At 33.7% G+C, this 17,055-nt stretch overlaps 2 protein-coding genes across 4 annotated transcripts in view; both read left to right on the top strand.

Annotated features, from left to right (window-relative positions):
- The window catches only part of LOC105196854 (accessory gland protein Acp36DE), a 35,087-nt gene extending 25,627 nt beyond the window's left edge, over positions 1 to 9,460 (top strand). The window contains exon 3 of the mRNA XM_026135028.2: positions 2,179 to 9,460. Coding sequence (XP_025990813.1) covers positions 2,179 to 2,762 — 584 coding nt within the window. The 3' untranslated portion in view covers positions 2,763 to 9,460. The remainder of the gene's footprint in view (positions 1 to 2,178) is intronic.
- A 5,219-nt stretch (positions 9,461 to 14,679) lies between these two features.
- The window catches only part of LOC105196642 (tRNA dimethylallyltransferase), a 72,201-nt gene continuing 69,825 nt past the window's right edge, over positions 14,680 to 17,055 (top strand). Inside the window, exon 1 of one of the 3 annotated variants that reach the window (XM_026135026.2) lies at positions 14,680 to 14,852. In XM_026135026.2, coding sequence (XP_025990811.2) covers positions 14,712 to 14,852 — 141 coding nt within the window. In that variant the 5' untranslated portion in view covers positions 14,680 to 14,711. Of the gene's footprint in view, positions 14,907 to 17,055 lie in introns of all 3 variants that reach the window. The other 2 variants (XM_011162674.3, XM_039450329.1) reach the window with 2 other exon arrangements.

The raw sequence follows: 17,055 nt of genomic DNA, 5'->3' as shown, positions 1-17,055 counted from the left end.
TTTTTGAGCTCCGGGCTGAAATGTTACGGCACCTATGGAACGGTGCCAAAAAGGGCATGCACGCTGGAAGACGGGAGCTAAATGAACAGCGCTGATCAAATTCTTCTTTCGACCCAGGCGTAGCTCAACGTGTACATCCCCATGATGGTATTCACGCGACTGCCATTGCTCGTAGTCCATGTTTTGATAGCGACGAAAAAAAGGCATTGATTCTCAACTTAGGGAAAATAATAAATAGTTTGATTAAACTTATATTTAATAATTAATGTAATGTACGTATAATAAGTATTCTGAAGGCCAACAAACGTCGTCTGTCAAGCTCTTGTTATTACGCTATAAACGCGAGAGGCACACAAAGCTGCGTGACGCCCTTGCGTGCGTACGAGTAGTCTCGTGGTTTACGAAGGACGCGAGATCATGGAATAAAATTATCGTTAACACTCGGCGCGTAGGCGGCTTCTCGATGAGTTCATTAACCGATAAAAATTATATAGCGCGCTTCGGTAAGATTTTTTTCTCGTAAACTTTTGATTGGCAGAAACGGGCGGAACGTTGCGACGTCCGATTAGCCGAAGTCGAATTCTATGTTCGATGAAACGAATTGAGAGAACGTTCAACACGCGACAATCGTGACTCGGGAGGCGCCCAGAAATATTGAGCACATAATAGCTTAATAACGACCTATTTCGCTTAATTACGTATGAATCACTCCGAATACTAGACGAAAGAATTGACTTAATAAAGATAAGATAAATTGCTCAACGGATGCAAAATGTTCATTACGATGGAATTATATTACAATGGGGTTCAAAGACGCGAACGAGTTTGAACCCGAAAGAGAGAGAAGTGATCACTCTCGCGCGCGTGAATACGACATTCGTTGAATCGTATTACGGAAGTGCCCTTGTCGGGAGAGTTTGCGGTTACATCCGTACGGGAGGAATCCGGACCAACCGGATTTCCATCGATTGTGCCAGGCGCCGCGAATGGCATAGTTTGCAGAAACGCCCACGGTTTAGTGTGTCATCCAGAACGCCTGCTTTGCCACATGGTCTCGAAAAGATTCGCTGGCAAAGGCTCTCGATTATCTTTCGCTTTTTTCACAAACTAAATTATTGCGATGTCAGCAACCAAGATCGATGTTCTCTTTAAAAGAATTTCTTCCAACTACAATTTTTTATGTAACAGAATATTTGATAAATATAATCTTTTTCAATCCTTTTTTAGTTCTTATGCAGTTAAATTTATACAAGAAATTATCCTTCTGCCAGGATACAAATTTCGAAAACTATAATATATTAATATATAAATAAATTTTCACGTATAACAAAATATATTTTTTAACTATTGTTTAGATTATTTGTATTTGTAATTATCAATTATTAATTTATTAATATTTATATAGTTACTGTTTTCGTACATTCTATGCTACTATATTTATTCTATCGCAATTTCGTGACTTATAGCACTTATTCAACCGCAGATAAGAATCTTGTGACAAATATTATCACGTATCCGCCAACATTGAGCCAACTTCCTCTCGAGTACAAAAAAGAATTGTTCATTGTTACATCATGATGATGATTATATAATGTTTCTATTCATCCTTCAGAATAATCGGTCGCGCAAATCATTTTCGCAATGCATAACCCATTTTGCAAAAGTACTGATACCGATTAGTTGTTACACTGTTTTTCTAGAAATTTTTACATATACACTGATCGAAAAAAAAAATTACTAAATTTTAATAAACATTTGTTTGAGTACTTGCAATGAAAATATTTATTAAATGTAAATAAATATTTGTTTAGTACAAGAATCGCTAATGCAATTTAATTATCTATTTTATTGAATAAATATTCAGTATCGTAAATAAATATTTCATTGCAAGTATTTAAATAAATTTTTTTCTCAGTGTACTTACGAACACGGACCATCATTTTGAAACATAAAAGACATATTGCATTTTGCAACGAAGGAATACCCATATTCACTCCTGTACGAATTACATTTCTAATAGCATTATGTTCTTAATGCTATTAAGTTGTTTACTGCACTGTGCGAGCACAACATTTGTAGTTTATGCTATTTGTGCTATATGTATCATTCAATGCGCGACACAATATCTTCGCAATCGCATCAGTGATTTGATAAACGAATCCGTCAATTCTGTTGCAGATGAAGAGGAGGAGGAGGAGATCGATGTCGTGTCGTACGAGAAGCAGACGGCACACTTAAACTTCGCACAGCTCCAGCGTAATGCAATTCAGCGTGCTGCATTAATCGCGAAAGCAGACAAGACTTCCACCGTCCGACGACCTCGCGGTAGACCACCGGGCTCGAATTCCATGAAACGGAAAAAAGACGCAGCGATCAACCGAGAAGCCTTCGCTCCGAAGCGTGCCCGCATTCAGAATAATCATCAACAAAATAAACAGCGGAATTACATCCAATACAGCCGAAATGACCAACTTGAGGAAGTCGACAAGAGGCAACTGCACAACACTATGGAGCGACAACGGCGAGTAGGCTTGAGGAACTTGTTCGATGATTTAAAAGCTAGCATGTTGATAGATAGGAATCAAAAGGTATCGAAACAAACCGTTCTGAACAAAGCGACGAAGTATATTTCTATTTTGAACGAAAAGAAAAAATTGGCGGATCGGGGTGAGAGGCTCAATGAGAAATTCGAGAGGCTCATTCAGATAATTAAAAAACTCCGAAACGCTAGAAAACCTATTTTGTCTCACGGCAAAAAATGAAAATTAACTCAAATGTGGATTGGCGGAACTAAAAGTCAAAAATTCGTTCCGGTTTGCTCGATGAAAACGATAATTTCCTGATCCCGTTCTCCGACTGGCTCGATCGAAGATGTCCTTTTTTGATATCTCGTTTCTTTTTTCTTTTTTACATCGCGTCTATTCAGCGCGTCGCTTTCCTTTGCGTCGACGCTCTCGCGCGACCTGTTGCACGTTGTCGACGAGTCATCGGCAAACGCATTTTAATTTTCGTCGTGCAGATAAAACGAATCGCTCGAGCAGTTGGAAGGGAGAAGGGGACCTTATCACGATATTGCCCAACAACCTGACTACCGGTTCCCAACCGGTTCGATGGTCTTAGGGGCGCTTTGGACCGGTTCTAACCGCATATATTTTGTATATAAAGGAGTAGAAAAAAGGGGAAAAGTGAGAAACGCGTAGGCTTCGATTATCGTCCAGTCGCCGGTTCTTTCCAAAACTCGAGAATAAACGAGAAAAAGAGTTGTGCGAACCCTCACGTCGTCGGAAGAGTGATCTTCACGTTTGATAAGTTACGTTGACGGTCACAGACACGCGAGATCTCGGGCGTGCCTCTGTCGCGAAATATCGCCTCTTTATCCCTGCTTGTATAGTTTCGGAATTTAGTAAAACTTTTTAACGTATTAGTTTCTATATACGTATAAAAATAGATTTTCATTCATTTAGGCATACACCGCGATTGGATATATTTATATACATATATATTGCAGATATATATATGTATATATATATATATATATATATATATATATATATATTCGCAAATAAATAACGAATGAATATCGATGCTCGAGTAGCAAATAGTAATAATTATTAACATTATTATTGGAATATTTACTCTAATAGTATCATTGATATCTTTAGTTTATCGTAGCATCGAGCGCGCCGCCGGCATGTCTTAAATCGAGACGGCTATAGCACGTTATTCATATTGTGTTAGTCTTCGAACGATTTATGCAAAAGAGATGAGATACTATATAGAGCAACGATGATACCCATACCACACACAAACATGCACACGTATACACGAAACTGTATGCCATACGTAATCATGCCCATTAAACACATTGTATATTGATTATATTAGTATTTTTTTTATACATACTAATATAAGGATAACAAGTAAGAGTATAACAAGTATAATGTGCATAATCATGTATGTTATACAGATACAAGTGATGAATCGAAGAGCTGGAACAGCGTCTTCGAATAGAGTCTTTATATTGCTGTACAGATATAAGAAAAAGAGGAAAAAGCAACAGAATGTGTTCATTACATTTATAGATAACAGTATTCGTTTGTATGCATATTTTTATGATAGAAAAATGGAAGATGAACGCGAAAGTGAACCTTTCGAGAAAAATACACACACACACACACACACACACAAATACTTAACACGCTGAACACATTATACAGTCAGGCGGACACATATAATGAGCTCGCAGCTTCGTTCGCACGTAGTCCAAATTCAAGCTATAAATAGATTAACAATAGCGGTAGAGCCCCGAACTAGAGCAGCGGTGGGGCGTATAACGGCCGTCTCATCAACAGAAATGAAGAGAGAAAGGACGAAAGACTTATAATAGGTCAGGTGTACTAGCATCAATCAAGGTGTATTAACATTTTAATGATACAATGGACATACACACTAACACGCGTGCGTATACGCGAAGACATACATGTACATGACACGCAAACGGATACAGTTGAATTAAATAGGAACTATTATTAATTTAAAACGACACGGGAAATTTTTAATCGCTACCCAAGTTTAATATATATATTTTTAAGTACACACACGAAATGTAGTAATGTACGCAACGTAGTAATGCAGTTCGGAACACGGGCGACCACGATAGTTTTCAGACGGTGGTCGGGAGGGACGTATTGGATTATCAAAAATCGCGAGAGAGACTTTTAAAGATAATTGAAATAGACGCTCTTTTGTACTTTTTATAGACATTTTTGTATTTCGCGAATATCGATAGAGAATGAAGGGTGTGTGTGCGTGTGTGTGTGTGTGTGTGTGTGTATGTGTGTGTATATATATGTATACACCTATCGCAAATTATTAATTATTTCTAGTTAATTTGAAAATATTAGAAACTCTAAAAATACAATCTTGACATTTTATGTCGAGATGATATGCGTGTATGCCTGAAATGTTTTCTTATTAAGTAACATTTTCTTATTAGATGAAGAAGTTGCTGTAGTTAGAGTCGTTTTGCTGAAATCCAGCCACGACATTTATATAGGTATAGAAAACAGAGCAAAAATAAGCTCTTTTTCACTTATTAATTTACATATAATAATCTTTATTCTTTCTTTTTCGCATATACATACATATGCGAAATGTGCGAGGAGTCAGCGGGTCTCGATAAAATATATTCCTCAGCTAAGTTTTCCACTACAGTATCAAAATGCATTTATCTACATAAAATCTGCTTTACAATTTGCACATATCTAATTCTTTTATACTTCGAACTTCACTTCATGTCGCTTATCTTGCGAAAGACTCCAAGAATAGTGAGGTTAATGATGAGACTTTGCCGCAGAGAAAGATTTTTCTTGCAAAGTCGTCAATGTGACTATATAAGTAAAAGTGCTGATTTTTTAAAAATGAATGACTCCACATGTGCGAGCGCTTTCTCGCATTTGATTGTTTGCAATTCAAGAACGATTCCTTGCTGACCGTAAGCACTTGTAGGTGATAAGATAAACGAAAGGAAACTCGACGATATTCCTCGCAACAAATTCCGTTTTCGAACGGAAAGCCTTCTCTCGCGTGAATCCTTGCTTTGTCGTTTTTGTTTGCTCGTGTATCCGACCTGTGAGTTCTTTGAACCGTGCCAAATATTAAAAATTTAGTGTTTATAAATGACTGAAATCGGCTGTTCAGCCGGATAGTTCTATTTAATGAAAATAGCAAACGAGGTCCCTGACGGCCTCACACAAATTAAAAAAATTAAAATATTTCTATCCCTTTTTTTTATTTTCTCTTTCAATTTGCTTTTTTTTAAATTACTATCATTTTCTCTCGGCAAGAACTTTTTGTTGAAAATTGCTCATAGTGAGAGGAAGAGGAAGATAGAGAAGAAACACTCTGATTGACGAGTCGCTAGGGTGTTTCGTTTTTTTTTCCTTTACTCCATAGTTCTTTTACCCTTTTTTTACTGCTATCTCTCGAAATAGCGATCGTGGCACAGAGAATCGTGCGTCTGCTGTCTGTGCCGAATAAGAAATAAGGTCTAGAGCTAAGGTCTAGAGAGAGAAAGAGAGATCTCTCGAAGAATTTTCCTCGACAATTTCTTATTGTATCTTGGATAAGATCTCTCTCTCTCTCTTTCTCTCCCTCTCTAGTCCTTAATTTTAGTCCTTATTTCTTATTGTATCTTGTATAAGATACAATAACAAAACTTAGAAAACATATTTTTTTTGCAAACAATAGGTATTTACAGTACAAACTTCGCGTATTTTTTTCCTTTGCGAAGTCTCGAATTTATATCATTATCTCCTTGCTAGGTTTTGTTATTGTATCTTATATGAATAAGAAATTGTATGTGTGCGTGTGTGGTTGAGAAAGAGAGGGAGAGAGAGAGAGAAAGAGAAAGAAGATAGAATTGCTTCTGCTACGTTACAAATTAATTGTACAAATTGCTCGTAATCAGATTTTTCGAAACAAACACCTCGCCTCTGTCATGAAGAGTACACACGTACCTGCTAGTTAATGAGTATACTTAAAGTTAATAACAATAGATATTATATGGAAAAATTAGTTTTTGTAAACGACTTATGTCGAGTCAGCTTTAAGTTAAATACGGGGGCATGCATCATTTTAACTATTATATAAAATAAAATAACGTTATTATCAATTCATGATATATACACGACAAGCACGCGCGACACGCGAACCTCCTTTCCACCTACACACAAATTGTCTTGTTGACAGATTCCTTTGTCAATAAAAGAACTGTATGGGCTCAGAAATTCATGCTTTTTTTTTTCTATTTTCATCGTATCCTTGTTTTTGTTCATGCGGCATTGGAATGAGGTTCGCTGTCCATATTACCTACAAACATATGTGTATGTAGGATATTTTATTTCGCGTTTAGGATTGCGACGTCTATGCTTCCAAATTGCGTATCGCAAACCGCGAAAAGAAAGATTTGATTTCGAAAACACGATAGAAATTTTTTTTTTTTAGATTAATATTAGTTAATGATTTGTTTTTTTTTTTTAAGGTTTGCGGAATATACACTCTGAAAATATAGAATATAAAATGTGAAATAAAATATTCTGTATATGTATATATTATCTACTTTCCGTCGAGCTCCAGACTCATTTAAATTCAACCTATTCGTCACAAGCAATTCGCATTCCCAGTTTTCACTTTAATTGGCAATGTTTTAAATGTAGTAGAGGGCTGAGATGAAGGTGCAGATTCTCGAGATGTGATTTAATTTTGCCAATTATAATTGCGTGTAAATAATAATCACGTATATCTATTATTTGCAAAGTTACAAGAAGAAAAGGATCTATATAAATAGCGTTTCTTATATATCCTTTAAAAAAGTGCAGAACTGCGGAAATGTGAACAAAAAAATGTGACAGGGAGCTTAACGGGACATTAGTGAGAGTTAAGTATATTTTATGTAACTTAGATTTTTTTATTCAAAATAAGCAAAAAATATTTTTATTTATCCTCTTTATTTTTATATGTATGACGTTGTTACTGAAAATTATTTCTCGTAAACGAACGAGAAATTTGTAACGGCGCGATCGAAATAGATGCTATTACGCGAATAAGATTAAAGGCACTTATGGCACTACAGCAGAGAGGTAAATAAGAATTGTGCTAGATTATAAAGCTAAGTTTACATAAAAAGAAAAATTCAAATAAATGTTATTATAAATTATACATATATAATTATATATATGTATAAAATTATATATATCTATATATATATATATATATAAAAGAATATAAAATTTCTTACTGCATTACGATTTACATATATATTATATACAGATAGAATCTCTTATTTTTACAAGAAAAGCAGTTTGAGAAAAGGATGGAAATGATAAAAAGATATTCATTGATCGTTCGCGCGTAACAACAAAAGACACGATGTCGGTTACGTTCCGCATTATTCACGTCGCGCTCTTGTATTTCTTCGTAACACGCGGCATCACGACGATGAACGTGAACTAGAATAAAGCAGCCACAGAGCTGTTTTAACATGCAGTTTCGAGTTTCTTTCTCGATATTTTGAAAAAAAATAAAGTTATTTTGGTTAATTGTCGACGTATATAACGAAAGTGTAACATTACATAAATAATTTTTATAATTTTAGAGTAACTTTTTTATAAGTGATCTTTTTGTGATTTTGTTAATGATGAATATTTGAAAAAGTGCGGAAAAGAAAAAGGTAATAAAATAGGAAAAAACTAAATTAAAATAAGTGTTTCTTTTGTATTGGTTTTAAGTTTGACTACACTATGTAATATTATGTTAGGACTGTCGACCCTGTACTATTAGAAGATATTATTTGCAAATATTGTTTCATGATTGCTTGCGTAAGTTTATATATATGTATATATGTATATATATATATATATATATATATATATATATATATATATATATCATGCGAGCATAGACGAAGTAACGATGCGCCTCGAGTTCATTGTACCTATACCTCGAAGATTGTTAAATTATACACAAATAAGGGAACGAGTTTATCAATGACAGATACGAGCTTCTCAATGACGACTTCCTAATTCGAATCCTCGTAATCGAATGGGGGACCGTCATCGAGTCGCTACGGCAGCCTAAAAAAAATCAACTTCGTACAACTATATTATAATATATTGTACAGACCTTTATATACTGTAATAATGCGGAATCAAGGCACACTTACAAATTATAAGAATATATATTGTACAATAGAAATGAGAAAGAGTAATATTTATACCAGCAGTTAATAGCATGAAAAGAATTAAGTACTTTAGAAATAATATTTATACTTCTATATTTACAATTGCCTTAAAACGGGCAATTTAGAAATAGTCTTCACACGTTACTTTTTTATACGAAAATCGTGTATAAAAAGAACTTGTCTATATATTTTTGTCTAAATATTTTTTTTTTTCATTAATTTCGAAAAACATTGAGGACAGAGCATAATTCTTTTTGTGTTGTACTTAAAAATGTCCAAAAAAAGGGGTTTGTCCTTCCCGGTGAAATGATTACGAGCATAATTAAACGAAGATTTATGTGTTCCATAATTGACAAGAAAGATCGCCGATGGTCGGACGAATCCATTGATTAAATCTTTTGACTATTGCATGACTAAGTTGTTAATTAAACTTGCAACGAAAACGATATTTGCGCAGCGTATGAGTACAAAATCTACTCTGGGTATGACACACCCGGGCCATTTAAAAAGAAAAAGATTTATTTCGAAACCATTGTTTACTTAAACGCGTGTAAAATGAATAATAGTTTCGAAACAGTTTCAAACAAATCACTTTTTTTTTATTTACAAATGTCAAAATGTGTGCCATACCTAAAGTGGATTTTGAGAAGAGAGGGGTCAGACAAGTTCCTTGATTTATACTTTGAATCATATATGAATAAAATATATCATTTAATTAAATTGTCTTTTCTTCCTTGACCATATTTATCCTTCTTCCTGATTTTCAATATATATATAGAAAACGACGAATATTACTAAGCGACGATTTATTATTCAACCTGCATCACGCTTCGTCGCGCTATGTTATTATACATTGTATTACATTTGCGCTGCATCCAGTGTGGGTCGCGCTGCATTACGTTGCATTGCATACGAATTTGCATAGCACTCGCGTTGACGAATTACGTTAAAATGGCAAAAAAAAAAATTGAAACGCTAATATTCACCATTCCTCGCTCGCCTTCGCATTCGCATTGCGTTGCATTACGCGCGCGTTGCATTCGCATCACGTTTTCCGTTACGTCGGCATTACGTCGGCATTCCGCCTCGCACCGAGCTTGTGCCCCGCGTTGGATTACGTCGGCGTTGCATTACGCGCTGGCGGCGATCGTATTCGCGTTGCACTAACGTTAATTCGCGTTCTTATCAATCGCCAATTTAATGCGAGCGCAGGGTTACGTGTGATATAAACTTTTTGCGTGGGCACTTGTGCAATACGTAGGAAATCATTAATCTCCCTATATTCGCGAATGTACTCGACTGCGTTACATGTTTGACTTTTTTTGCTAACTGTTGTCAACTGTCAAATTTGTTTATATCGCGTAATTATATATATACTATGTCGTATGAAAGTAAGGTACAACAAAAATTATGCGATAATCAATATGATGATTCGATGCAGCGATAATTTAATGCAACGATGTCATTGTTGTAAACAATATAATAATGCAGTGAAGGAAAATTTTAGATTTTATTAAGATCTTTGTGATCAATTGTCGAGCGTGGATATTGAATGTTTCGCTGCACTGTCATTACTACGTATTGTTTGCGAACGTTGAACACAAATGCAGACTCTTGTAAAATCTGAGCTTTTGTGGAGCTTTTGATTTTGCGCCAAGAAATATTGAACGTGCTCGCCATTAGAGGAATTAAATGCCAGCGAAGATTTTATTTTTATCTTTATCAAAAGTGATCTTTTCATTTAGCAAATACAATAGCAATTCGATAAAGAAACGTGATTTATACAAATACATAAACGTTATTCGGTGTTTAATGCTTTTATAATTAAAGACAGTTTAAGACATAATTTAATTTCACATATGTATATATAATAAAATTTTTTGAGAAAAGGATTATTTTTAGTTAATAAAACTTGGATAAATTCTGAGGTAATATTTTAAATATATTTTATTTATTTTGTTATTTGCAATAAAAATCAAAACGCTGCAACAATGTATCTTGTTGATAAGCTTCACATATGATTTGTTGTTGCTTAATTAACTCAGCCGTTTAATGGATTGAAAACAGTTGTGTCACACGGAACAAATACTGTCCTGCATTTGAATATTCTATTTTTCACACAATGGTAAGTATTCATTATATATTATACATATAATAAGTATTCATTACATGTATATTATAAATAAATTTTACATCATGACGTTACTTGATCACATGAAACTAGTGAACAAAGCGGCTAAAATTGTATTATTATGCCTCTAGTTACATATAAAATAATAATTTATAACATGAAATCATAAAAGAATACATATATTAAAGAGCTAATAGAAGAAGTTGAACGAAATAATTACGTTTAAAAAGTAAACAATAATTTTTGCTTGTTTATGACGTTAAAGAAATTTAAATGAAGTTAATTATTCGCTAAAAATATTTTTGCACTATTAGTAATTTCTTTATCTATCATCATTTCAAATACTGTATTAATGATATGTATTAAAAATCGTAAAAAATTCATACAGATACCACAGTGATCTTATTTATGCGCTAGTATATTAGGACCTTATTACACACTTACTCTATTTATCAGCTAATTGATATGAATATCATTGGCGCCATTGATATTTCCGCATCTAGTGAAATATCAATAGGCTTTTGAATGGTGCAACCATTTAACTCTGAGTATGACGTTCATTGCATTCGACACACGTGTCGGGATGCGCACACATGTGCTGCACTATATACGAATGAATCCAGTTGTTTGCATCATTTCGCACGTGATTCCGCCTTTACTGGTTTCAAATGTAATCATATGAATGCACATAGAACGATAAACACCGCTTTGTTTAATATGGATTTATTGTGAATGAGGAGAATTCTCACGTTTATGCGAGCAAAATGGCACAAATTTCTATAATGTGAATAATATATTTATTCACCAACAAAATATCAACTTTCATTAAAATATTAGAAAAACGACAGTTTTTTTTATTTTTAATAATTTAAGTATTGAGGATGTGTAGATTAATAAACTTTTTTATACCTTTATACCTAATTTTATATGTAAGTTGAAACAGATTTTTTTTAAATCATAAATTATCATTTATGATTAAACATTTCAATATAAATTGTAAATTTTTTTGAATTTTAGAAGATCAAATTCTTGATGAAATTTGTCTTAAAAGAATCTAAAAATTTTTTTCAGATAAAAAAGCAAATATTGTACAGCGTGTGTAAATGTTTAGTTTGGTCTCGTGAATGTTGATACTTATCGCTTGAAATAGTATACGTCAAAAACCAAATTGGAGAAGAAGTAATGCCAATGTTTATATTTAGAATTTCATTAACTTAGGTCATGTCATATCCGTGAATTCATACGTTCAATGGCTTAAGCTCGCGATAATGGAGAACGGCAGAGAGAATTTTATTAGAAATTAAACTGTCGTATTGCGCGTAAATACCACGTGTCACAAACATCTTACATGAAATTGCATCAGCCTTTGAACCAAGTTTTGCGCGTAATTTGCATGCTGACTCAGGGCAGTCTCGCAGAATTTGTGTATTGTTGCATATATTATTTAACATATCGATAATATTTCTCCCGAAGATTTTATTTTGTCATTATCGCTCGTATATTATTACGGAACGCCTCTCGAAATTTAACTGTTCATTACGTCACGGATAAATGCTATTTGTAGAAATGTTGCGTCATCACCGTATAACGTGTCTATTGCGAAGAGTTATATATAAATCATTTCAATAATAGGTGTATGGGAAAAATTACGTAAGCTTTGGGATCATTGTTTTAATACAATTAGAGAAAATGGACACAAAAGTTATAGAGACTTTTCTCGCATATGTTGAGATATATACATTGAGATATTGTAGAATATATTCAATCACTAAGATATCTCTTTCAAAATTCTTTTCAATAATGGAAATAAATTCTATTTCTCATCCTCTAACAATAAGTCATATTTTCATTTCTCCAAATTAATTAACGAATGATGAAAATTAATTACGTGAGATTCTAAATAATATGCGTATCTGAAAAACTAAGTTTTTTAAAAACGTTTTCAAGAGTTTATTAAAAAATACTTTAAAGACATGTTCCAAGTTTTTTGAAAAAAAGTGTAGGTGTTATCTTTTAAAAGATATCTTTTTGGACATTTGCAACTAGTTTATATAATCATTACAATTACAACGCGTATTAATTAGAATGTGTGATATAGTCATGCTTTAAAAAATATTATTAATTAAAATCTGGCATATTTTATATTATTTTGTTGTCATAATGACGCAATTAAAATAAAGTTTGTGGAAGTGTATTAGTGAAAGAAATAAAAGTTCTAATTACTTAATAAATGGGTTAAGTCAAGTGATTTAATATGCACTGTTAATGACCTTTGTTAATGAACTCTATAATGCACATACGTGCGCACATATATTTAATAAAAATAAAAGAAAGAAATAATTAATAAATAATACTTTGTTTTTGTATAATACTTTTTCAATTTTTATAAATTTTTTCATAAATTAGAACATAAGGTATTTTAAGGACATTATACAGATATATTTTTGATGAGTTTCACAAAATATATTTAATATTTTCAGACATCTTTTAGATGACTTTAAGTCATAGCGTCATAATATTTTTTGGTATGACTATTTTAATATTTCTAATTATAGTTTGCATTATAAGTGGACATAAAATTACAAACGAGTTGTAAATCTTATTTTAAAAGCATATTATCATTGTTGAAACCACTTTGCCGCGAGAGTATAAATATTAAGAAAAAATATTTTTTATATTCTTCAGTATATATAAAATTAATATTTAATTATAAAATTCATCTATTTAGTTTTATTTTTATTTATTATTGTTTAATTATAAAATTATTAATTTAATTTAAATAGCTTATAAAAGACAGCATAATATTGAAGATATTAAAAAAATTGACAATTTTTAAATAAATTATTTTTATAGTGAAAATATAAATGTTTTGATTAAACTATATTTAATGAAAGAAGTAATATAAATAAATTACAATTTATGAATTAGAAGTTCATACTTTGTTACTTCAACTAGATTTTAAATTTTAATTAAATTATTAACAATAATTTACCTCTTTTTTTAGTTTTAGTTAAAGTTTTTTTAAATTATAATTTAATCAATTTTTAAGTCAAAATTAAATGTAATTAGTTTATTTTAAGAAAATTTATAATATTAGTATACGTAATAAGTTGTATTAAATTTTAAAAAGTATATATTATTTAAATGATTTTTAAATTTTGTTGTATTCACATACAAGTTGGCAGGTTCTTGAGTTTGTTAATGACAAATATGCAATAAAAATTTTAATATTATAAATGGCATTTTGCTGAATTCGAGTAAAATTTATTTTTTAGAGATTTTTTAATGTTTTTAAGATTGTTGACAAATCTGCGGCAAAAGTTCAAATATTAAAAATAATTAATTCAATATGGTGGACCGAACCACTAAATTTTATTAAATATAAATGAAATGAATTTCCCACAAATTTTTCAAGTTGCTAATTATACAAATTCCAAAATTAATTGAAATATAAAAATGGCTGATCTAATCTTAGTGAGTATTTAAATATTAATATTTCGGAAAAAATAAAATAAAATATATATTGTTATTAATTAGATTTACTCATTAATTCTTTTATCGTATACATTCATTAAAAAAAAATAATGAGCGTATAGCGTGCACCAAAAATGTATAAAATTACAACCAAAGAAAAAAGTTAGAGTTTTAAATCGCTTTAAGATGTTCTCAGACACGCGATACGAACGAAAGAGCATCGTCGGCCTCGTTGTCTCGCTTCCCATCGCTTTGAAATCTAGCGCGTGGTCCGCGTTCCGTCGTTTCGCCGCGCATGCGCGGCAGAGCGTGCGGCGCTCGCGACGTGAGTGGAGCGTGGCGCATGCGCCCAGTGCCGCGCTTACGATGGTCGATCGTGGTGAGGTCGCGATGTCGCGTGTGCCAATTTTGGTGATTCTGGGTGCCACCGGATGCGGGAAATCGCGGCTGAGCATCGAGCTGGCGCGCCGCTTCCCCGGGGAAATCATCTCAGCTGACAGCATGCAGGTGAGCGTCGCGTCGCCTTCGATCTACGACGCGATAATCCACTGACGAGGTTAGGTAGGTCGCGAGGTACAACTTTTAAACTTGTTTACCTGTCCGCGAGGAGATTCGCGGGAGACGGAAATAAAAAGACGGGAAGATAGTGTTTTTTTTCCCGGACACTATCGGTCTGAGCCCTTTGCGCCAAATTGCGTGAGCGAATGGCCACGGGAAACATTCCCAATTGGACGCAATAGCGTGTGCGACCGCGTGGCGGAAGTACTCCTATAGGAACGCGCAGCGCGCGGTAATCGCGATAAAAATGAACAGCGTGGTCAATGTTCCCGGAGCGTTCCCCGATGCTAACGCGGAAGCACTCGTGGATTGACGTCAATGGGAGCGTAGGTTTCCAAGAACGTCGATAACGCTGTTACGAAATTGCATTTTTTATATCTTTTTATAAATAAAGTCGAAATAAATAATCAAGAAATTGGACCAACTGATGTTTTCGCTGATTAATGCTTATTTCCCCCAACGCGGATTAACTTTGATCTCAGTTTAAGTTATTCTCTGTCTTTCCATAGTTTAGAGAATTAGAAAAAGATAAAGGGCAAGTTAAATTGAGATCAAGGTTAATCTACATTGGTGGGCATAAATCATTCCCCGAGAATCCTCCTATTCACGCGTTTTAAACAAATTTATTTAACACGTTTGCCGAAATCGTGATGTCACTAAATGTTTACACGCTCGAAAATCCATCCATCTATATAATGGCGGTATTTAAATCCGCCCGCTCGTAAAGCTAAAACCTTTAAATCCGTCTGGCGTACTTGGCTAAAGCGATTCGACGTGCGAGAAAAAAAAAACCCAGCGCCTCTTCCTCTCACTTTCTCTTTCTCTCTCCATTGCAAATACAATTCATGGTTTGACGTCGGTGACGCGCTACGTAAATATGATGATACAGCGATGATAAGGTGCATGCGAGAACGCAGCATGCGTGTGAGGACTAGAAGTAGTGTTTGTATTTCTCTGGGATGAATGATTATAGCGTTCATCAGTCTCGTAACTGTGCCAGACGATATATTATTGTTATCGCCGTCATAACCGGTGTCATTGTCTCGCTTCCATCGCCATTTCCGTTGTCTTTGATACGAAGACCAAATGTCCCTGTCTCCTTTTCCGCGAGGTCACGGGTCACAAGTCGGCCGCACGTGGAGCATACGCACGCACGCGCGTGGCTCATAAATTAGCCGGTTTAATTGTCGCGCACGTCGTAGGCGCGTCCGGTAATCTAATCACACAGCCTTGACACGAGGATCAGCCGCGATATGATGATCGCGTCGTGATGTAAATCGAATTTTGTCTTTCCGGCGGGACCGCCGGAGAAACCCGTTTACTTCCGGTCGTCGAACGAACTTCCGGCGAATTAATATCGTGAAGCTTCTGTCGAGTGGTCAAAGGTTAGGCTATACTACTCTTGTTTCAAACAAATACGCTTTTTCTTCTCTTTTTGTTGAAGACTTTCTTTTTTTTATATCGAGGGACATTAACATTCCTCCTTTGCTTCTCACGCTCAACGTTTATCTGATATGTTTCAAGAGACTGCAGTGAATTATATAAAAAATTAAATGTTCCAAAAGAGCGATCAGCATATGATCAAATACTTTGTATGTCCAATAATATTTTAACGTAAATTAATACAATGTTCATTTTTAATTAGAAAAGTTATTTATAATAAGCGAAGAAATGATTTTTGCTGATTACTATTTTATTTTCTATTTTTTGAAAAAAGTTAATAAAATTTAGTTAAACGATGAAAAAATTAGAAAGCGAAGTGTTTTGAATAAGAAGTTTAACTGTTGCTCGTAAGATTCGCCCTGAGCAATGCGGTAAAAAAATTGATTTTAGACGCTCAAATAACCGAGATTTATTCTGAATTATCCATGAGGATACGCCTGATACATGACAGTCATTTTTAAACGTTGCAAGGTCACAAAGTAAATGTCTACGGGCCCACAAATCATTTTTCTCAACTTTCCCGCATATTTCTTAAATCCTTGCATAATAAATGAACATTTTTATAAAGACGACTTTTATGGTGATAGGAAATTTTTCAAAAAGATATTCAGACATTCTTTTTTTAGCAGTTTCAACTGTATCTTCAACTTTTAAGTCTCGCCGTGATTTGATTTCGATACTTGAGATCATCGTCTTTCTCGTCGTAGTT

Source organism: Solenopsis invicta, chromosome 6 (assembly GCF_016802725.1).
Source record: "Solenopsis invicta isolate M01_SB chromosome 6, UNIL_Sinv_3.0, whole genome shotgun sequence".
Lineage (NCBI taxonomy): Eukaryota > Metazoa > Arthropoda > Insecta > Hymenoptera > Formicidae > Solenopsis > Solenopsis invicta.
The sequence above is the reverse complement of the archived record's forward strand: the minus strand, read 5'-3'. Positions and strand labels throughout refer to the sequence as shown.